The sequence below is a fragment of the Temnothorax nylanderi genome, unplaced genomic scaffold, assembly GCF_030848795.1.
Source record: "Temnothorax nylanderi isolate EJ_2023f unplaced genomic scaffold, tnyl_v1.0 TNYL_tig0003_pilon, whole genome shotgun sequence".
NCBI lineage: Eukaryota > Metazoa > Arthropoda > Insecta > Hymenoptera > Formicidae > Temnothorax > Temnothorax nylanderi.
This window is the reverse complement of record NW_027249065.1, coordinates 1,842,640-1,865,146: the sequence shown is the minus strand read 5'-3', so window position 1 is coordinate 1,865,146 and position 22,507 is coordinate 1,842,640. Positions and strand designations below refer to the sequence as shown.

Here is a 22,507-nt window from a genome sequence, read left to right as displayed (position 1 = left end):
AGCTATTTAATATTATAACTGTCAAGCAATAAATTCGTGTAGATTTGCAGAGTAATAATGTTGCTCGAGAATGGAGAGGAAAAATTATTTCTAAAATAAATAGAATATAAAAGCATCCATATATTATTGGTATACATTATACATCACGATTCATATTTTATTGATAATAAAGGCCATTAGACAGTGAGCGGTGATACAGTTTGCGTCGTCGATGTCACAATACCATTGTCATTAAGTGTGGAAGCTGACGATTGAATTGAGAATTGTTTCTGTTGCTGCTGCAGTTGTTGCGGCTGCTGTACGCTTGGTTGTTACATGCCGCTAAACGATGCTTGCGAAATCGACATTATCAGAGTATCGATATGGCTCGGAGTATTTGTTGTTGCTGCCTTTATTGCAGTTGCTGTGCTGCTTGACAACATAGACTGGACCCACCGCCTCGGCTTGTGTCAATCTAACTTTCATAAGATCAGGGAATTGATGTTGATTCTGAATAGAACTATTGAGTAAACCGGCAGCCATGCCATGGGAAGCTGGAAATTAACTAGGTACTAGGTGACGCGTTCTTAAACATAGTGGTGGTCGTGAGATTAGCCTGGGACATTTGAGGTCGTCCAAATGGGCTGAGTCCGGGATTAGGCACCATACTGACGTTGGATGATGTGGATTGCCCGTTCGGGCTAAAATCGGAAGGGTCGACCAGAATTCCTTGTAGTTGTTACTGGATTTACTGTTGATTTTGACTGTTCTACTGTTGTAGGAACTGCACCCTGCTGAATGACCATCGCTGATATCGTTCCGAGTTTACTCATAACTTGGTGAAAGACTTCATTTTGGTCAGTTGGGTTTTGCGAAAATGGAGTCCATTTTCCATGAGATGCCTTCTAGACGAGTCGTATCCGGCAGATGCTGCTGCTACTGTTGCTGTATTGCGTCTGCTGTTCCGTTTTTCGTCTACGTCATTCGATAAATCGCTCTTAAAATTTAGGTACAGACTAATTCAAAAAGAAAAAAATATGACCCTTTTACTCCTCAAAAAATTAATTGAACCGTGTATGACTATGTGACTATGTGTATACATTTTGTTGCGTATTCCAACGAGGGACAGACGATACAGAGTAACACAATAAATTTCATCCTTGTTTTACTGAATGTTAAATAAAGATCAAATCACCGTATTCTTTCACATAGAAAAAACTGAATAGTATTAATAACGACAAATTAGAGAACTGACTATACGACTGTGACTTTAATGAATTGACTTCAATGAATCTTTTGATGTTGATAAAATTACGTACCAAGTTCCTTTCGAATCTCGCAGATTTTCTCGGCCAGCAGATGATAATATTCCGACTGGGAGTTAGCCATTTTGTAAATGTCATCTTCCATCCTTCTTGCAAAATTCCATTCATGCATTCTTTCATCGAACATAGATTGTGAATTGGGATTCGGGAATATTGCTTGAATCCTGAGAAAATAAGCGAACACATGCTGAAATACGAGTTTCAAACGAGTGCGCGCTATTAAGTATAATAATACTCTCACTAACAATTTATGAAGGATATTTTTTCTGAAATCTGGAGACAGGTGCCACTCTTTTGTTCTTTGCACCGGCGTCGCTGTGACTTGACCGGGTTGAGGACCGCTTGAAAGCTGTAGATCCTCTAATCTATTTAGTATAACCTGTATATCGACAGCAGCCGCTGCATCCGTGAATGTAGGTCCGGTCGTTGATACCGTCTGATTGCCGGCTACTCCGACTGTACTAGGTTCGGATTTTAAAGGAAGAGATACGTTCGGCGCGACTACCTGTTGTCCGGCAAAGACTACAGATTGTCCTGGTGCAGCTGAAACACATATGATTATTGTTTGTTGTTTTTCGCGTAAAAATCTATACAAATCATATCTTACATTTTTAACAGAATAAAAAACAATATAATATGATATATTTCTACATATGTATATAAATTTTATAAAATGTTTTAAATTTGAAAGAAAATCGCAAAGCAGTTAAAAATGTGCAATTCACTCTGTGTTTGAGATTGCGCTAATCCAACGTTGCTCAATGTCCCTGGAGGACCGCCCGCCATGCTGAGAGCTGACATTCTAACGCTTACATCAAGGTCTTGACCGGGCAAGAGCCCCGGTGTTATCGGATATGGAATCCCTAAAGCCTCATAAGCTCTTCTCATTTCGAATGGGCTAGGATTTGGCTGATTATTTGGTTGAATTGCAGGTGCTAATGGAAAGAATATATACGTACAACGTAAATATACATCGCTGAAACATTAAGCCACAAGATATATATTCTTGCACAATTACCTCGCGCAGAATTTGTCCTGTTCTTATTTGCTTGTTTTAACGGCAAGCAAATCGGACAATCACTTCGATTACAATGCTTCCAATGACTGATGATTTGCCTTGACATGCTACAGTGAGGCACGGTGCAATTCTTTCCGGCTTGACAATTCGTCATGTGATTTAGAACATTTTTCATAGTTTTGCAGTCCGGCAAGGTACATTGTCTCATCTCGCCGTTTGTTTGGCTTTCAAGTCGTTGACATTTATGTGCATGCAAAATCAGCGCCAACTGTTGCTGGATGAGTCTACATTTCTCTGGATCAGGTGTCAATTTCGCGCCTAAACGCCCCAGATAAAGTTCGCATTGAGCAAAGATGTTACACAAGTAACACGATTTACAATGGTATAAGATGAACTTACCCGTTGAAGTACCAGTATTAGCCATTTGTCCTTGCGTAGCTTGCTGCGGACCTGGCTGTCCTCCGGTCGGCGCACTCAATTGAGGTTGAGCCGGACTTGGTGCTGGGAGTTGTGCCTGTTGTGCTGCTGCTTCACCTTCTTGTTTTATCGGCAAGCAAACTGGACAATCACTTCGATTACAATGCTCCCAATGACTGATGATCTGCCTTGACATGCTACAGTGAGGCACGGTGCAATTCTTTCCAGCTTGACAATTCGTCATGTGATTTAGAACATTTTTCATAGTTTTGCAGTCCGGCAAGGTACATTGTCTCATCTCGCCGTTTGTTTGGCTTTCAAGTCGTTGACATTTATGTGCATGCAAAATCAGCGCCAACTGTTGCTGGATGAGTCTACATTTCTCTGGATCAGGTGTCAATTTCGCGCCTAAACGCCCCAGATAAAGTTCGCATTGAGCAAAGATGTTACACAAGTAACACGATTTACAATGGTATAAGATGAACTTACCCGTTGAAGTACCAGTATTAGCCATTTGTCCTTGCGTAGCTTGCTGCGGACCTGGCTGTCCTCCGGTCGGCGCACTCAATTGAGGTTGAGCCGGACTTGGTGCTGAGAGTTGTGCCTGTTGTGCTGCTGCTTCACCTTCTTGTTTTATCGGCAAGCAAACTGGACAATCACTTCGATTACAATGCTTCCAATGACTGATGATCTGCCTTGACATGCTACAGTGAGGCACGGTGCAATTCTTTCCAGCTTGACAATTCGTCATGTGATTTAGAACATTTTTCATAGTTTTGCAGTCCGGCAAGGTACATTGTCTCATCTCGCCGTTTGTTTGGCTTTCAAGTCGTTGACATTTATGTGCATGCAAAAGCAGCACCAACTGTTGCTGGATGTGTCTACATTTCTCTGGATCAGGTGTAAATTTCGTGTCTAAATGCCCCAGATAAAGTTTTCATTGAGCAAAGATGTTACACAAGTAATACGATTTATAATAGTATAAGATGAACTTACAAGTTGAAGTACCAGTATTCGCCATTTGTTCTTGCGTAGCTTGCTGCGGACCTCGCTGTCCTCCGGTTGACGCACTGTAGCCTATTATTTTTTCACGTTTTTTTGTACACTTCTATTTCACTCTTTCCGCTTCGGCGTGCGGAGGTCTCATATTCTTCGCCCGTTAGCTTACTTTCTTTTAATTACTTACTTATATTATACACCCTTGGTTGAAAACTGTAGCGCTTTGCTTGTTTCTCCTAGGAAGATCTACACGTTCAACGTGCAACTAGTGCAACTTAACTCCGTAGTTCGTGTTTGAGATTATGTGATATGTGATATAGCGAGCAGAGCCGACTGCCTCGAGCCGAAAGCGAGCGAACATGGAGCGAACAAATATTTGCTGTGTTACCATCTAGTGGGAACAAATCTATATATCTTGAAGTTAACATTTAACTTGAATGATTGAAATATGTATAAACTTGTCACGACTTTTATTTCAACTGCTTCTAAATAACCTATTTGATATCTGTCAAGCAATAAATTCGTGTAATCCAGATATGCAGAGTAATGATGTTGCTCGAGAATGGAGAGGAAAAATTCTTTCCAAAATAATTAGAGAATAAAAGTATCCATATATTATTCGTGTACATGACGACGATCAAACTGAACGTGCACTCTCGCCGTTGGATTAATATAAACAATAATAAAACTTTATTTGCCACAATCAGTACTATCTAAGCATGATAAGTTATATACACCATTTTTCAAGTAGCTGACACGACGCGTGGTATACAATAAATAGGTTTTTCTTGTCACCTTTAAATGCCAACAAGACGTAAAATACGATTTATCTTACGCTGACGGAGTTTTAATTATATAGGAAGTGCATGCAAACAATTTACGTGTATGTAGAAATATATATATATATATATATATGTATATATAACATAACTCTAATATTAATCTTTATTTATAAACTTATTCTCAGGTATAACTATTTACCAAAACCATATTTTTATTGGTGAATAAAGCCATTGAACAGCATTAATAAATCGATGCGTCGAGGTAAAACGCCACGCGGAAGTACGTGAATATTTGCGAATGTAACATCCTTTTTGTGCCCTTGTGTAAAGAAATTTTACAATGCTAAAATGCACCACAGAAGTCTTATATGTTTATTACTTTCGTACGTGTAAAACAAACCGTTAGAGATGCACGCGTTTCCGCTCGGTTTCCGATACTATTTCAGCGATTAAAAAAACTTTTACACGAAAAATGCGATTTGTCTGATCGAACGACCTTCGAATCGGTGTCTCTCTCTCTCTCTCTCTCATCTAATAATAATCACACGTTCGATACGATTGCGTATTAAAAATGTAACATAAACACAACTCTGTGTTTAGCGCTTTGTCAGAATTAACGAGCGCCAAATCGGATTATTCGCAAGCGTATTATTCCAAAGTGTACATCTTTGCGCGCGTGATCCCTCCTCTTCTCCCGCAAATTCGGTATCGCGATTCTTTTCAATCGCGCGAAATTGCACGAACGCGAAGTGGACTTACATTCCATAGGGCAGACTTAAAACTAAACTCCAAAATGCATGCCGTACTCGCCGTACTCGTGCGGGGTAACGGATACGAGGGCGCGTACCGTCACCGCGCGCGTCGTACAGCGGAAATACAAGTAATTCAACGAGAATCTACAATGGAATATATACGTTGTTATCTGCCACTGATTCGGCTCTTGGCGTTTTCTGTAGAAAATCTTTTGTACATATATAAAAACATTAAAAGACACGAAGCGCCCGCACGCCGATCGGCGTGAGTTGGACGCTCAAACAAAGTCTTCACGCGTAACCACCAGCTTTTATTTATTTCGGAAATGTATTTTATGTTGCTTCTCGACGCGATTAAAAGCCGGCCTTTCGCCTCCTTATCCGATTATCGTTACGAAGTAATAAAATATTCGGCCGAACGTCCAGAAATATATTCATGAGCGACAATTTCAAGGATTTCTGTAACAACAGCGTGTGCGTAGTGGGCTCCTGAAACAGTTCCGCCGTCGGGATGCGATCACGCGGTCAATCGCTCTTTGACTTTCCGGCGTTCTCGCTCTGATCCGCTTTCTTCTCCGTATCGTTCTCCGATTTCGCTTCGGTCTCCTGCTGGCTACCCTCCTCTTCTTCGTCGGAGTAGTTTGTCGGTGCTTCGCCAGGCTTCAACAATTTCCCGACGTAATCGTATCTCTCTGCAATAAAAGGGGAAAAAAAGACAAACGTATATTATATCTTTTCGGTCGCTTTTTAAAATAATTCAGCCACGTGTCTCAATATTTATCTCAAGTTTCCATATCATATTCATAGGCTAAGACGGATGTGTGTGATAAAAAAAGCCTTGAACCATGCCCTCCTGCATTATTCATGAGACTCAAAGCTTCTGTGTATTAGCTTGTGTCAGAAATAGAACTTGCCATCTCATACAGGCGAAGAATATCATTAGGAAGAACATTGTGTTTATATGTAGAATTGAAAAAAAAAAAAAAAAAACATCCATCTCGTCTGTACCTTATCAATAGGACTTCACGCTACTAGATCTTTTTACTATAATGCCCTACGCGGATAACATCTTCAAAATAAACTACAAATGAGTATTAAATCAAGATAAGATCGAGCCTGAAAGAAAACGTTCCACTAATGAGTACCAACTCGAGATAAGATCGACCTCTGTAACAATTTCTTATATAAATTACGTAGATACATTAGCGTGGCGTCGCGAAGCAGCTCGCTCTGTCTACCGTCATAATTTTCCCTTCTCGCTGTCCGGCAGCCACCATCGTCGCCCACTCGAAATGCGCTCACCTTTGAATTGCTCTTCCCACTCCTTGATGGAATTCATTTCCGTGGTGTTCAGGTCGCTCAAATCGTCGTACTTGTCCGTCGCGGCGTCCACCGCGAACCTCGCGAGTGCCCTGCTGGCATCTCGGCCGCCGAACGCTTCGTAGGGTCCGCCTGTGCAACAGGTATAACAATAATGAGATTTTCAAAGGGCATTTGGGCGCGTCTCGTCTACAATATCCTTCCTGATCCCGGCCCTATTTACCTTATTCCTAACTAGGGAAATCATCGACGATGTGAAGCAAGAGAGAAAATTCGAGCTGCACAATCGTCGCTTATCTATTCGGAACTTTATCGCCACTCCACTCGGGCCGGGGGCCTTATCGATTCCGAAGACAATTCGGATTGGAATTCTCGAGAGTCTCGCCGGCCTGTATATCCGGCCGTTTCTCTACATATTTAGCCAGACCTTCTCGCCCGCGACGACGCACGTCACGGAACGTGATAAACCGCTATCGTCGGCCGCCGGGTATCGCGGCGCAATTGGACGGGGCACAATTGCTCGTGACGAGATCGGCGGGGAACTTTCGCGATTTTATTTTTACGCGCGCGGTAGCATGATATCATCGCGGGCACTCCTTGCGGGGCCGCAAGCTAATAAAAAAAGGCGACTAATGAAACGCGGCCGTCGCGTCGGGAGGAGAGAGAGACGGAATGAAAAAATCTCGACGGGGCAGGAGGAAGGGGCGGAGGAAGAGACGGAGGACCAAATGTCACGAGCCGGGGAAAATGGTTCGATCGGCTAATACCCGCGACGGAGCAGAGATCGGCGCGGATGAGGGAGAATTGATCGCCGATGACGACGCGCGCGCGGGGGAGAAAGGCGGGGCGGTGGGGGGGGGGGGGCAGGGGACGGGCGGTCCCCCGGCGCTCCGGACTCACCAGGGCCGTAGAACTTGACGCCTCTGGTGACGTCGTAGACGCTGCCGTTGACGCCGACCAGTATCCGGCCGTCCGGGCCCTTGCCGTCGTACTTCTTCAGATCCTCGACCGCGAAGTCGCGGCGCAGCTTCGGCAGCTTCTTCACCTCCTGCACGGGCTCCTCGGGCCGCGCGCGGCTCTTGACGATCTTGTAGACCAGGATGGCGATCACGCCCACGAGGGCGAGGTTCACCGGGCTCTTGACGATCTCGGCGATGAAGCTCGACAGGAACTGCGACTGCTGCTGCGGTTGCTGCTGCTGCTGCTGTTCCTGAGCCGCGGCCGGCGAGCCGCTCTTCTCGGCCATCTTGACCAAAACCGAAACCGACCTTATCTGTCTACCCAGCGGGCGAGGAGTGTCGCTGGTCGCCCTGCGTCTCGCTGTCGCCGAGGAAGACCGTAGACGAGAGGTTACGGACGCGCCGGGAGAGAGAGAGAAACCGAAACGGCGTGCGCGCTCCCGAATTCTCGTCACGATGTGCGTGCGCTGCGGCCGGGCGCGCACGTATGACGCCGTTATGCGTGGCGTGTGGCGCGTGTCTGACGCGGCGTATGTACGAGTCCGCCGGAGTCGTACGACTTTCCGCGCGGGAGAGGGCGGAGAAACGGAGCCGATCGTCGGAAGCCGCGGACTGATATATCGCCGACTAGGCGCCGCTCGCCGATGACGACTCAACACTCAACGCGACGCGCGCTTACGCTAACGCTACGATACTCTACTTTACTCTAGATGCACCAACGACGCGCGTACCGGTGCGGTTGCGCGTGTAAACGAGCATATACGTAGCGACGTAGTCCGCCCTGCTGTGTGCTCCCCTCCTTTCCTTTCCCGCCACCCGCGTGTTGTATGTGTGATACATACGCGCGGCGCAGAAAGAGAGACGAGAGACGGAGATTTGAGCCACGTTCTACGTGGCCGCACCGCGGTGGTGCGTCGCAGGGCCGTGCATGTATGTACGTCGATCCCGAAGACTGGCGGGGTGGAGGGGCGAGGGGGCACGGAAGTCGTTTTCCGAAAAAGTATGCGCGACTTGTTCGCGATTATTTAGGTCTTCGCAAAAATTAGTCCTCTAAGTTTATAAATCAGCCAATTGAGTTGTAAATTGTTCAATTAATTAATTAGTCAATTTGGTTCATTAATTAGCTAATATTTTACTACTTTATTAATTAGTTTTAATTCTTCTTCTCCCTCTATGTCTATCCTCGTTTCTCTCGAGACTATATACGCATTCCATCGAAGTTGAAGTCTCATTCCTGTCGCGACGACGATTGCGTTGCGTTAATAATGTGGATGTATTTAGGCAAAAAAATCGAGACTTTGCATCCTCGCGTGATCGTCGGCGTAACCGGTGTCTATGTACAACGTAGTTTGCGGCATGAAATTCAATGACGGGGCTATTCCAAACTCCAAAGCCTTTCGGGTGTCGTCGGTGCCGCGACATTTTTGCCGTCCTGCTCATCCTCTATATTTTGACACTTCACATTTCGTCGATCATTCGACGTCCGTTATATCAACATACGCAACATGTATTCGCAATCGTACTCATTTGCTCTTCCGCAATAAGTTAGAATGTACCGTTTTCGCTTCCTCTCTCTGCCTGTCGAGCGAAAAACAGTTAAAGTATGTCGCGAGAGGAAAAAGAAAAGATTATACGAGCCACGCGGCCCCGGAAGATTATCGTCCTCCCCGTTCAAGATTCACGGAATCTCCGTAATGGAATAGGAAAATCGCCTCACAATATCGCGAAATGTCCCATCCCCGGGTTCCCCGGTGATTCGCGAAAGGAAAAAAACCTACGATCATGGGCGTCGATTCTTCAAAGTCATGCTACGCAAAGTCACGTGTTTCAGATGCGCGTATCGCGTACGTGCGCGCATATGCACGGACGAGCGCTCCGTCGTCGCGAGCCCCGCCGCGATTGCGACGGTCACGGGACCGAGCGTACGCTGTTGTGATTACGATAGGATCCTCGTTACTCTTACCCTTTCCTTTTTCACACCTTACGTAACGCGAGACGCAACTTCGTCCCGTTCCAAGGCCCCGCTTCTAGATTTTTTTTTGCAGATCATTGACGCTATAATTATCAGTCTCTTTCGATTCAAGAGACTTGGTTTTTATCGCACTCATTTCCCTTCTCGCTGAATTTCAAATATATTTGTTTCACTTTAGATACAGCGAGCGCGTAAGAAGAGTTCGGTATTTGTTCTTTGCAGCTGAATTCTTTCCTCCTTTCCCTCCGACATGTCTCGTTTCAAGTGCGAAAAACAATGCAGCTGCAAAAAATAGACTTAATGTTTTGTTATGCAAATTTGGATGTACCATGTATCAGTCATTTTTTATTTCACATATATATATATGGCAATCTACATGAAAACGCAGCTCGGTGTAGCAAACGACACCGAGTCTTTTATACATATAATCTATATTTGTATATCTATATATATAATTAATATAATCTACTTGTACTTGGATAAATTGTACTTAAAATGGACGGCACTGTTGTATCGAGAATACTGACGCTTTGTCGCTTCAATCAATCGGAGCGGTCTATTTACTGTCGCTATTGTTTGAAGTTGAAGGCACCGCGCTCTACTTTCCGTCGCGTTTGCCCGAGGCACGCGATAATAACAAGGCACCTCTGAATCGTGCAGCACAGATGCAGATGTTTAGATAAACATCCTTATCGAGTGCCTAGTTTGCGTGAGCCAAGACATAGTTTCCTCTCGTACATTAACGAATGTTACTCTACGCTGAAATGTGTAAAAAATTGATTTTACACGTTTAAACTCTCGTTATCTTTTAAGCCTTTACAATCGCCTTTGCCTCCTGATAGTCGAGGTACGGACGGATATCAGTGACGGACGACACGGCCTCGGGATTAACTCTCTCCGAGCACATCGGACAAGATTCTTCAGATTCCACGATTCTAGCGCAACAAATTAAAATTTTATTGCAACAGATAATTTTAAATAATACTCGCACTTTAATTTCTTGTGATATTTAAAGTACATTGTGATACCTTAGAAATTCACTTCTGATGGCTGGGAAATCACACTGGGGGCATACCGTAAAATCATCCTCCACGATATGTCGTCCCTGTAAGCACGATAGAAACGAGAGAACTTTGTTGGCGCGCTCTTCTCGTTAGTAAGCGATAATTAACGGGTCTTACCGTTGCAATGCAAAAAGGTATGGTGTTTTTACACTTATCACAGGTTACTTCAGTCTCGGGAACTCTGCTCTTGCAGTACGGGCACGGGGTAAGGGGCTCATCCTCGTTCTCGATATCCTTCGTTCTCGGTGGTTTCCTAACGATCGCCTCGATCTTCTTGCTGTACTTCGCGTCGACCTGTCCCCGATACTCGGGGCGCATCAGCATAGCGGCGAAATTGAAAGCCGCGTTTTTCAAGCCCGCTCTATGGCATTCTATCACGGTCGAAGTTAATATCGGTACGATGTCTGAAACGTAAAACGTACCGTTGTACCGTAAGCCGATAATTAATTCATTCGCGTTAATCGCCGCGGAGAACGGCTTTCGTCGTACTAACGTGATGGAAATTTCGATATGTTGTTGGCTACTCTTATAAGCATCCGAGCACCTCGTAAATGATCGCTTCTCTTCACGTGTAATCTCACCAAGATGTAGGAATGCAGGAGTCTTAAATTGGTCTGCATCTCCAAGGGTATGGTGTTCTTATTTCTCTTCAATTCTTGGTACATGCCGAACAGGACGTCGTGAGCGTTTCTGTAGTTTCCTGAAGTTAAATAAGATCCATCACTGTAGCGTTATACATTTTTAGTATGGGCATAAATATACATACCATTAACTTGCTCCTCGTTTGCAATTATGATCGCCGTTTTAGCCGCTTCTTTATATTGCTTCCTAGCCATGTACAATCGGAACAGATATTTCGGGTCCTAATAGGGAATACGAACACATTAGAATCTTTCTTCTTAAGCGTTAATTTATATATAAATATAATAATAACCTTCGGTAATCCATCGCCACCTAATAAGAAATCTATCAATTGATTAGCTAACTTATCATCCTTCGCAGATGCGACAGTATCTATGGCGTAGGTAATCGCTCTATCGTCATCTGGAACCAGTTGCGCAGCTTTCAACAAATGTCGTAGAGCCTAAAAAAAGAAGCCCGTTAAAACGCCGCTATTATTTGCATGACCGAACTTGAGATTTTGCAAAGATATTGCAAATTCACCTTCTGATATTCCTTAGCATGGAAATAGTACTTTCCAGCTAAGAGATTATTTTTCTGAGACTCGAAATGCAACGCGAGGCTTCTAAAATCTTCTTTCCGGACATTGGTATCATCGATCGTGTTCACCAAGATTTCCCCGTACAATTCCATTTTGCCGTGTTGACTGGCCAATTGAAAGGCTTCGTCGTGACAATTTGATAAAATCAGAAATTTGATAGCCGAATTATAGTCGTTCATCTTTTGGAAATATTTCGCAACCATCTTTGCACCTTCTATGCTTTTGGTTTGTTGAACAACTTCAACGCTGCGAGCTGTGGAATAAAATAATTTAGTCAAGTATATTATTTACTAATACATCCTGTTGTGGGGTAACAAAACACAAATACAAAATTATATTTACCGGGATTATTTAAATGTTCCAGATTAATTCTGATTATGTTATCGTAATCCTTGGCGGTTTCATACGCTTTGGCAGCTTCTTCATATTTACCCTCAGATTCTTTGGCTTTAGCATATTGTATGTTAATTTTCGCCGATGATATTTGCGGTAGGAGCTGTCCCACTTTGTGCCAATTTTTCAATTTTATATATGCGGATGCAGCCTTGTCGAAATATTCGGCCTTTTCGTATAACTGCGCAGCTTCGCTAAATTGCTAGAGATACACAAATATTTATGCAATTAACTTCATACAATTAAACCTTCGAAATTTAGTAGAAGTGAATATACCTTCATTGATTCTAAAATCTCCGCGCATTCTTTCCGCAATAGCCTCGAACTTTCGTTATCCATGGCTATCCCGACGCCTTTTCTGCTATCACCGCATCTTATAGACATTCTCGCTATTCCTGCTAAACATTGAGTTCGATGGTGAGGATTTTGCGCAGCCAAAGCGGACGTGTTGTAATCAACTAGACCGCGTTCGTAATTTGTTAGAGCTTTTGGGTAGTTTCCTCTGCGCAAAGAGATACATTCATTTAATAATTATTTGCAGTATACAAGAAAGTTGTTGTGTATGTTTTTATGAGATATTTTGTTGAAGATAAGTAGTTGGATAATTTATAATCGTTATATATTATCACCATATAAAATCTGATTTGTTTATAATGGATTATACTTAATAGGATTAATATAAAACTCTTACGTGAACTCCAATTGTTGGGCATACTCTCTGGCAATAAAAGGGATCTCGTCGGGTTTTAATTTTTGCGCCAAACTTAATGCTTGTTCCCACTGCATTAAATCTCTCCTCAGATACAAGGCCTGCACGGGCTCGGAAGATTGCAGAAAATACTTTTCGGCTTCGTTATAATTACCTAGTAATATACACGCGTGTCCGCATAACAAAGCCAATTCATCTATATTTTCCATATTTTGTAACGTCCATACCATTGCAGCATCTTCCATATGCCGATATACGCGAATAGCTGCGTACAATAAATTTTATGTAATATATATTTTAATGTCGTAATATAAAATTGATGAAACGTGCCTTACCAAATTCGACATTTAAATTTGCAATGGCGCTTTGTCCCAGTTTTAGCCAAGCATCTTTCTCGTTTAATTTTTCGCAGCTGTTCCATGCTTGCTGGAATCTAACAGATAATCCAAAAATGTTTCTTTTTTTTCAAATATTTTGTACACGGTTCCTTATTTACAAATTGGATTGTATAAATCTTACCGTCTGCACAAAATTTGATTATTAAAAATCTCATTAATTTTTTTCGATTCCACGATATTCCCTACTTCTTCGTGGGATGTTAATGTTAATTGTATTAATTTACTACCCATTGTACGCAGCGTTACTTCGCCAGAGTACATTAGTAAAGGCACTGAATCCGATGGCAGCTTGGTCGTACTTATTTTTATTACTTTGGTACCTGTTCACAATGTAATCGAATATGTGAGATTTCGCGATGAGATAACACATAACGCTCATTCAGGTCTCACTTGCCTTCAACGAAGTATTTTACAAAAATGTATGTTACAATAACGCTTTTGTTGTACACTGCAAATATAGCACGTTCAAATATGTTCTGATCCCAGAGAATGCCGTCAATGTTATCAGGACAATCAGGCACGGCAGTGGCCGCTTCGTTTATCGGATCAAATACATAGACATCAGACTTATTGTCAACGAAGCACAATTGTATTCCATTTGCGTCCAAATGTAACTCTTTTATTCCATTGTTATGTATAAATTCGGTACACTGTTGAAATGTCTCCAAGCAAAAATATATAATATGACCCATCTAAAAATTTTAAATAGGCGCATTTTCAAATTTTCCAATTTATAACATTGTCCAAAATTATCTCAGGATAATGCTGACTTACGTCATTACCATAAACCAGGAAATCCGAGCAAAGGGCGTGACACGTTATTCTACTGTGGGAAGAATTCGAATCCGGGAACATCTTTGTATCCTTCCCGTTATCTATTAGAGTCTGATCGGATTTAATCTGCACATAAAGTAGAATCAGCAAGCTCGTCTTGTGCGATTCTCACTATTGGTTCGTAATTAAATTAGAAACTCATACTTACCGAATGCAACTGTAGTTTCCCGTCAAATAGCGCCGATACATATGTCTCATTCAAACGGATGCTATCTATCGTAGCCAAATAATCCCTCTCGAAATGTATTTTGTCATAATTGCTTATAGATAAATCCCAGAAGAGCGCTCTATTGTTTAATCCTACTGCTAAGTGTGCTGGACCCACCGCTAATATCGCCGGTTCTATTATAGTGTTGATTACTTGCGGGCTCGGTTTGTCCTGAAAAACATGAACATTGGTGAAAAGGTCCGCTTTGTCACTTTGCGTCGTTGAAGGTACCTTGTCTAACGTATAAAGATGTACAGTCACTTCCATCAGGCTCGTCAATAACGCTATTTTGTTGCCGCAGACGCTGGTTAATTTCGGAATCTCTATCAAATAAATTAAAATATTGCCGACGTAAGTCACGACTGCCAGCATCGTTCCGTCCGTCGACCACTCGATACTGCTGATTCCATTCTCGTTGGTCACCGTGATCAACGTCTCGGTTTCCTCGAGATTCTGCAGACTGTGCACTTTCAGCGTATTGTCGCCGCAAGTAGCCACTTTCCCGACCGCTTGACTCAACGCGATATCCGTCAGAGAATCTCTGTGGTTCTTGATTTGAAATAATTCTTGACCAACTTCCTTTATGTGCGTCGATATCGCGATAAAGAAACCAGCCTCAAATCCTACCAGTATGTAACCATCGCCATACCTGTAAGATAGAAATGCACGCGCATCGTTATCACAGTACAGCGCGTTAGAATTATTTCGTATTACTAGTAGATAATTACCACTTGTAAGTTACAATTAACCCGTAACGTTTCTGAAAGGCCAATTCAATAGGATTGTCCGGATCCAGAATGTTGTACAGGAACAATGTCGTTTTGCTAACGACGAGGGATACCTAAATACATATTTTTGCACACATAAAAGTAACAGCTCTACGTGAATATTTTGTGGGTGTTTTTAACAGCGAGTGTCAGTGAAATATTATACCGTGTTTTCACCGCCTAGTCTGTGGTCCATTTTCATCTCGCTAAATTGTATATGAGACGGATCGCCTTGAAGAGTTATCTCTCGGCGAGTATCGCCCTCGCTCGTGCTGATAGTTAAAACCTTGTCCTCACTCGCCAATGCGAGAAGACCGTCTGCCGACCACGCGCCGGATAAAATGCGCTTTCTATGTTTTCCCAGAATAGGTATCCGCCTGTGCGACGCAGAAGAATTAAATGGAGTAACTTTAAAGCATTTTACATTATATTACAAATTATGACTCGTTTTGTCCCGTCTTTGGGCTGATATCGTACTTGGCATTTATATGATCGTAAAGCACCAGATTTCCCTTCTGCGTTCCTATCGCCAGCAGACAGCTCTTCTTCGCCCACATCATGCAGGTAAGCCCGTCCCTCACGCCCGCGTCTATCTGGGACTTTTTCCCAGTCGTGGCGTCCCATAGAATTATAGTCGACGAATTCTGCGATATTATGGCCAACAGATCCCCGTCCGAGTCCCAGCCGAAGCCGGTGCACAATCCGGAAATTGGTATCCGCTCCTGAATGTCCCCTTGCCTGTCGAAAATGGCAACGGTGGAGTTGCAACCCGTTGTGGCCAGATGCGTGCTGTTACCAGGACGCCAGGAAATGTAGACGTTACCGCTGCCATGGGGTTGGTCTAATCGATAAAGGACCTGTCGTTAAAAAATTGTAATTAAAAATTAAACGAACATTTTCCTTTGCGTGCAAAAATAGAGGAAAAAGCGTAAAATCTACGTAGCGGTAGATAAAATGAGACGAATAGATTAAAGATTTGATAAAGTAGAACGTATTTTTCGCACTTCGTATCGTTAACGTTGATATTTTTATTAAACAATTTCGCATAGAGTAGCGTCTGTCGACGCTAACATAACCTACCTTCTCCGACGACATCGTAACGCGGAGAATTTGTCTCTGACGGGGAAATTGGTCAGTCCGCGCATTTAAGTGATATATCTATACGGCATTACGATGTGCATAGCTTAAATATTGATTTATTAAGCAGTGTCGCTTTCGCGTACCGACATATCTCCTATGTCGGCCATATTGTTTACCTTTGTGTTGCTTTGCTTGTGCCGATCGATTTGCATCTGTACGTTGACGAGGAAAACTGCTAGCTAATATAACTCGATAGATAAAGTAGTGATAACAATAAACAATATAACAATATCATCGACGGCTAGTTGAGAAAAAATCCGATTTGTCAGAGATCTCTATAATTACCTCTTCTATAAGCTTTTAATTTTGTTGGTGATTTCGATAATAATTTTTTTAAGCAAGCACGAAGGATAATTCAAACTAGGCCTCGTCAAAACTATTATTGCCAGCCAAATAATAATATATCAGTTAAATAATAATTATTATAACAGCTAAATAATAATAAATAATTTAGCTAAATAATTAATTAGCTAATTAATAATAATCAGCTAAATTGTAATCATGTCAGCTGAAATTTCTTCGGACTTTAATGACGTTCGTAAACTTACAGAAACAATTGTTGATTTTTTTAAAATTTGATTTTTCAAGATTTTACTTAAGTATCCTGCTGCTGATTTCTTTAGACAGAATGCATCATTCAACTGTAGAAGGGAAATGATATCGAGAACGTTGAACGTAAAAGAAAAGGCGTGTACATGTGTAATTTCGTTAAAAAATATATTTTGTAAAAAGGATTCTTTTATTTGAATATTAACTTATTTTGCGAGTAATCGTGGCAATCCGCTATCACATCCATCAATATCGCGGATTCATATGGGAAGATAAATATTAATCACACAAATGACATTACCAAAAACACGTTTCGTAGTACCAACCCTATGTCATAATTTGTATATACAAAAAGCCGATAGTTATATTTTAACTGTATTTTATGTTACATGCATATCAACAGTTTTTTAAGTATAAAGTATCGATAGCATGGTTTTGTCGACCGAAAGTACGCGAACCCTCGTAATTGCATCTGGATTCATACTAGCTGTCGTTTCGCTCACGACGCTTCGTTCGAACGTCATCAGCTTAGGGAGTAGCCTTCGGTTTCAGTTCATCGTAACATGGTCTCAGGAAGATCTGATTTTTCTTCGCCGGATTGTAGTACTCGTGGCCCTGAAACATTTGCAAATCGATTATGTTACGTGCAGACAATTTGACGATTAATTTGCTTCGAACGACAGCAAGTCGTGGGATCCACACCTTGGACCAATCGTAAGAAACGGCGTACGCAAATATCTGCCCATTGTGATTGAAACAACAACGTGTGATGGGTTGCTCCATCGTTTCGGAGGATTTCAACTTGGTACGTGCGTCCTTGTCCCAAAAACCAAAAGTACCATCGCCGCCTACAGTCGCTACGGTGCCATGCACCGGATGGAATGCTATGTCGTTTACCTGTCCGCGAATTCGATAAGTTATCGTGTTTGTCCAAGAAAATAAAGGACGTATTTAATTTGATTTGATTTTAACTCTACGAACCGCGTAGATGTCTTGGTATCCATTGGGCGTGCCGTTAGTCCTGTGGCATTTAAACGTAAAGTTCTCCTTTGTGCTGAGATTCAGATGATGAATCGCAACGCGTCCTTCCGTGCTTCCTATCGCAAAGCCGGTCGGCACCTTCTTCTTGTCCCTGAAGATCGCCACGCAACGATACTGATATTTCAGGCTCAATTCGACAGGTTTGTATTCGCGCGGACTGCCCTCCAGTTGATAGACTATTAAACCGCGTCCGGCCGTTCCCACAACCGCCATGGGATAGTCCTGTTATATCATTAATGTCAATGGTACTGCACAGCGTCATGTATTTTATTATATACTTGCTTGCACTTACAACATCCGAGCAATAGCATCTTTCTGGTAGGTTGATAGTCATCGCCGGTTTAGGACTGCGCAGATCCCAGAACTGAAAATTTCACATTTTGGTAACAAATTTCAGGCGTATTAGAAAAATATTTTAATAATAATAACAAATATGTTAAGAGAACTGACAGACTAGTAGGCAAAAGAATTTGATGAATTATAAAATATAACATTAACTCTTAAAATAAGATTGCAAATTGAATATTAACCCTTAGTGTCTTATCCCAGGAACCAGTCATCAGGCAAGAATATGTAGATGCCTTTATCCAGTGACATGTTCTGATCGGCGCGTCGTGAGCCGCCACTTGTACGCTCTGATTCGTAGCTAGGTCCCAGCACTTTGCCGTCTTGTCACAACCCGCCATAAATACTTTGGTTCCATCCTAACAATTATCACATAGTCATTATTACATTCCTTCATGCTGTTATTTATCCACAGCTGTGTTTGTTATATATAATTACATATTATTATTATCATTAACAAGGGACTTACGTCACTCCAGCACACATCCAAGACCGGCGCTGCCATACTCTGCATGGATTTCGGTACCGTCTTGCCGGATTGCTCCACCTCCCAACAGCGAACGTTGCAGTCCCAGGAGCCGGCCACTAAGAAATTCTGCGGTATGGACGCCGGGCTGAAGGCCAGGCTGGAAACCGAGTCGTCCGGCGGCGAGACAACCTCGAAGTCTTGCATCGGATTCGACGTGTTCGACGTTGCCGTCCTCAACGAGTTGCTCTGATTGAACATACTTGATCGGCTGGATCTCGATCGTCTCTCTCGAGATCTCTGCAGGGAAATATATCGGTGACGGACAGATATTAATTTCCCGCGTGCCGTTCCCTCCTCGTGCGGGATGTAAGTACGCGATATTACCTGGCAGTTTACGTCACGCAGGCGAGAACGGGGAATCTCTACATCATCCACGCCCGAATCAATTCTGAACGAGATGCTGAACGAAATACGAAGCAATACGGATACGGAGCAACGCGGAGTGCTCGCGGATTTATGAATTCAATCAAAACAAAAGGCCGACGTCTCGATATAGTTCTCAGCTTCGCGCACGCGTTGCAATACGACAAGGAAAGTAGATGGTACTGAGATAGGAAACTGACAGTAAATATCGGAGCGCAGCCAGCATTTTCAAGTGATGATCAACGATTGGCTATAAAATAGGGAAGTCCACGAGTCTCTAGAAATTCTCTATTCCATACCAATTTGAAAATCATTATTTGAATTATTTAGTATTAATTTAATATTATTTTACAATATAATATTAATATACATAAACCATTTTTTAAATTGCATGATAATATACAGTATTTTAAGTTACGATTGTAGACTGCAAGGCAGATAATTTGTTTCAACAAGCATTTAATTAATAGCCAATATTAATTTATTACATATTTATTGTTATAATCATATGATATAAGAGTTAAGAATGAATTAAAACTCTTATTAAAAAGGTTTTCTTATTTCACACAAAACCGTGTATTTATTAGAAAACTGTTACAACAATAACACAAGAGAGAATCTTAATGATTTATACACAACAAAAAAATTAAGTTATTTGCATGTTACATTAGGTCTTATAGCTTTGAGCAGTATCAGATTCATAAATATGATTATATTATATATTTATTATTACAATTATAATCATGATATAAGAGTTAAGAATGAATTAACTCTTATTAAAAAGCTTTTCCTATCTCACACAACCGCGTATTTGTTAGAAAACTTGGCGTTACAAAAATAAGATACGAGAGAATTTCTTTTCAATAATTTGTACACAAGAAAAATTAAGTTATTTGTATTTTATATTAAGTCTTATAGCTTTGAGCGGTCCCAGATCCGTAAGTACGATCCCACTCGATGTAAATGTTCAGATCCGACTGAGACACGCTGGGTCGCACGTTGATCAGCGCTTGCTCGAAATCGCGATTCGTTATGTGCCTCACTTCCTCCATTCTAATATCCTCGAGCTGACTGAAGGGGATACTCCGGATCGGTTCCATGCTCGCTTCCTTGCAGAGATTCGTCATGTCGGCGCCGGAATATCCCGCTGACTTCTCCGCGATCCTCGCGATTTCCTCCTCAGCGAGATCGTGGTGCACCGATCTCAATAAATTGTTTATTATCTGCTTACGCGCCTCGAGCTCCGGCAGAGGTACGTACAATCTCTTGACGAGACGTCTCCGCGCCGCCTCGTCCAACTCCTGAGGCCGATTGGTCGCGCCGACGATCAGAATGCGATCGTCCTCGGACGTCGCCGCGCCGTCCAGCTGCACCAGGAACTCCGTCTTCAGCCGTCGGGAGGACTCGTGTTCCGTCTCCGAACGCTGCGTCAGCAGCGAATCGATTTCGTCGATGAAGATGACGGACGGCTGATGAACCCTGGCCACCGCGAACAACGCGCGGACCATCTTCTCCCCGTCGCCGATCCATTTGGAGGTCAGCGAGCTCGCTGAAATCGAAAAGAACGTGGACTTGCTTTGCGAGGCTATGCACTTGCCGATGAGGGTCTTTCCCGTGCCGGGTGGGCCGAAGAGCAAAATCCCTTTCGGCGGACGGCGGAGACCCGTGAAGATGTCCGGCCTCAACATGGGGAACACCACCACCTCCTTGACGATCTTCTTGATGTACTCGAGCCCCGCGATGTCGTCCCACGTTATCGTTTTATCCGAATCCATAATCTCGTTCTTTATCAGCTCGATCATGTTCGGATCGATGTTCTTCAGCCTCTCATCCTCCACTTCCTCCCCGCTCGCTGTGCCCTGTGGCGCACTGTTACTTTGCTCTTCTTTGTCGCGTTTGAACGGGCAGATGAATGGAGCATTGGCCGCTCCTCGACCGCCCAGAGTCTTCTTCGGTGCCGATTTATTCTTCTTCATCTCCTGGATGTGGAGTTCGTCCCTGGCGCTTCTGAAGGAATCGAGGGCGACTTTCTGCGTTTTGGCGTCTTCGCTGCTGGACTGTGGAGGAGTAGCTGGCTTTAATTTCGGTGCATGCGGATCTATCGGTTTGAGTCTGTGCGAGTTTTTACCGTTCATATCACTATTGTTTAATTTAGGAGGCATTTTTTGCACAAATTTATCCAAATTCGGATAAGAAGATTGGCTGTTTGATTTTACTTTGGGTGTATTCTGTTTGGCGTGACTTACATGCTTATTAATACTATTTCTAGGAATATTCGTGAAGTAAGTAGATATTTTCTGTTCACTGTTAGGCTTCAATGAGAATTCTTGACTCGAACTTTGGCTAGAAGTTGCTTGTAACTGCGGAGAGATTTTTCTATTTCTCTCTGATATATCCTTCTTCTTCGAACTGTTTATTATTTTCTCTATATCCCTATCACTGTAAGATCTTCCTTTGCAAGGTAGAGTATTGAGCTTCTGACAAGCCAAAGGTTTTATCAAATTCAGCGTGGCGTTCTCATCGTCCAACTTCGACTTCCACTTCAACGGATCGTTTTTTACATCCGACAGTTGAGATTTAATCTGTTTCCAGTAATTGTTTACTCCAGTCTTGTCTCCCACCAGAGTATGATAGTCTTCAAGACCCTTTCGAAGCAGCCCCGCCGCCGTACCTTCCGAATCACTGCGCAATAGTTCACAAGAGTAAATAGAAATGTGCGTGATAAATTTAACATGACAGAAAACTATGATGTGCACGTATGTACTTTACTTACAACAACTTTGTCGTCATGTACTTCACAGCGAGAGACCTGCGTTCGATGTCTGCGACATCGAAGCAATCCTTGTCTTCCTTTGAAAATTTCAGGGTATGATAGGCAGCCAAAACATTATTCTTCTCCTCCTTCGAATTTTGTGCAACACGTGTCTTCGCACCGGCAGAATTTACATCCTTATCCATGCCTGATATACGTCAAGGTATAATACAATGAAGTACCAGAGCAGAATATCTTTCGAGCGTTATCGCAATTGAAGCGTCATCGCGTCTTAACAAATCATTTGGCGCTAAGATTGAATTATCTCAAATTATCTCTGACACGTGATAAAACAACAACTTTTACCTTACACCTGTTGCGGCGCGAAATATCGCATACATTGAGTGCACACTCGCTCCAGAATGCGTTTTGGATCACGTGTTTCACGTCCGCTGTTGATTGGCTGATCGCGGAGGCCCGTTTCTGGTCGATTTTCGACGTCAGGCTGTGGTACGTCGCGTGTCGCGTAACCTCACCTAACTTCAGATCGAACCTCCGAGTCTCGGAGACGACGAAGCTCGGAGCTCGGAGTCGGAGGCTTCGACGAATACGCAACCCTTTCTCCAAAATTAAAGTATCATCCTAGTTCCATCCGATCCGTAGATAGAAT

General features: G+C 42.7%; 5 protein-coding genes across 7 annotated transcripts; all 5 read right to left on the bottom strand.

Moving 5' to 3' along the window:
• Positions 1-100: 100 nt before the first annotated feature.
• Positions 101-4,018, bottom strand: LOC139771353 (uncharacterized). 2 transcript variants are annotated; one of them, XM_071704073.1, is made up of 8 exons: positions 3,736-4,016; positions 3,229-3,654; positions 2,722-3,147; positions 2,323-2,640; positions 2,030-2,239; positions 1,550-1,847; positions 1,299-1,468; positions 101-954 (listed from the first exon to the last, which is right to left on the bottom strand). In XM_071704073.1, exons 1-8 carry the CDS (start codon positions 3,758-3,760, stop codon positions 809-811), a joined length of 2,019 nt encoding a protein of 672 aa, XP_071560174.1. In that variant the 5' UTR covers positions 3,761-4,016; the 3' UTR covers positions 101-808. The 2 variants fall into 2 exon arrangements, with proteins under 2 accessions (XP_071560174.1, XP_071560182.1); XM_071704081.1 differs by lacking the exon at positions 101-954 and adding an exon at positions 970-995 and having other exon boundaries at positions 3,736-4,018.
• A 311-nt stretch (positions 4,019-4,329) lies between these two features.
• On the bottom strand, positions 4,330-8,300 carry Msbp (membrane steroid binding protein). The gene is made up of 3 exons (XM_071704191.1): positions 7,493-8,300; positions 6,575-6,724; positions 4,330-5,964 (listed from the first exon to the last, which is right to left on the bottom strand). Exons 1-3 carry the CDS (start codon positions 7,836-7,838, stop codon positions 5,798-5,800), a joined length of 663 nt encoding a protein of 220 aa, XP_071560292.1. The 5' UTR covers positions 7,839-8,300; the 3' UTR covers positions 4,330-5,797.
• A 1,548-nt stretch (positions 8,301-9,848) lies between these two features.
• Oseg6 (intraflagellar transport protein Oseg6) lies at positions 9,849-16,376 on the bottom strand. The gene is made up of 20 exons (XM_071704059.1): positions 16,199-16,376; positions 15,596-15,975; positions 15,285-15,495; positions 15,080-15,192; positions 14,583-15,000; positions 14,292-14,522; positions 14,084-14,209; positions 13,704-14,001; positions 13,431-13,629; positions 13,247-13,344; positions 12,894-13,176; positions 12,479-12,704; positions 12,152-12,404; positions 11,752-12,062; positions 11,522-11,671; positions 11,354-11,450; positions 11,081-11,287; positions 10,705-10,991; positions 10,552-10,628; positions 9,849-10,458 (listed from the first exon to the last, which is right to left on the bottom strand). Exons 1-20 carry the CDS (start codon positions 16,211-16,213, stop codon positions 10,332-10,334), a joined length of 4,107 nt encoding a protein of 1,368 aa, XP_071560160.1. The 5' UTR covers positions 16,214-16,376; the 3' UTR covers positions 9,849-10,331.
• Positions 16,377-16,956: 580 nt separating this feature from the next.
• On the bottom strand, positions 16,957-19,259 carry Rae1 (ribonucleic acid export 1). Its single transcript, XM_071704180.1, has 7 exons — positions 19,047-19,259; positions 18,663-18,959; positions 18,379-18,552; positions 18,141-18,212; positions 17,789-18,070; positions 17,510-17,704; positions 16,957-17,422 (listed from the first exon to the last, which is right to left on the bottom strand). The coding sequence occupies exons 2-7, from the start codon at positions 18,918-18,920 to the stop codon at positions 17,336-17,338; spliced, it is 1,068 nt and encodes a 355-aa protein (XP_071560281.1). The 5' UTR covers positions 18,921-18,959; positions 19,047-19,259; the 3' UTR covers positions 16,957-17,335.
• Positions 19,260-19,633: 374 nt separating this feature from the next.
• Positions 19,634-22,260, bottom strand: LOC139771393 (fidgetin-like protein 1). Of its 2 annotated transcripts, XM_071704133.1 has the most exons (3): positions 21,859-22,260; positions 21,332-21,767; positions 19,634-21,142 (listed from the first exon to the last, which is right to left on the bottom strand). In XM_071704133.1, the coding sequence occupies exons 1-3, from the start codon at positions 22,041-22,043 to the stop codon at positions 19,991-19,993; spliced, it is 1,773 nt and encodes a 590-aa protein (XP_071560234.1). In that variant the 5' UTR covers positions 22,044-22,260; the 3' UTR covers positions 19,634-19,990. The 2 variants fall into 2 exon arrangements, with proteins under 2 accessions (XP_071560234.1, XP_071560229.1); XM_071704128.1 differs by having other exon boundaries at positions 19,634-21,767.
• Between the last annotated feature and the right edge of the window lie 247 nt (positions 22,261-22,507).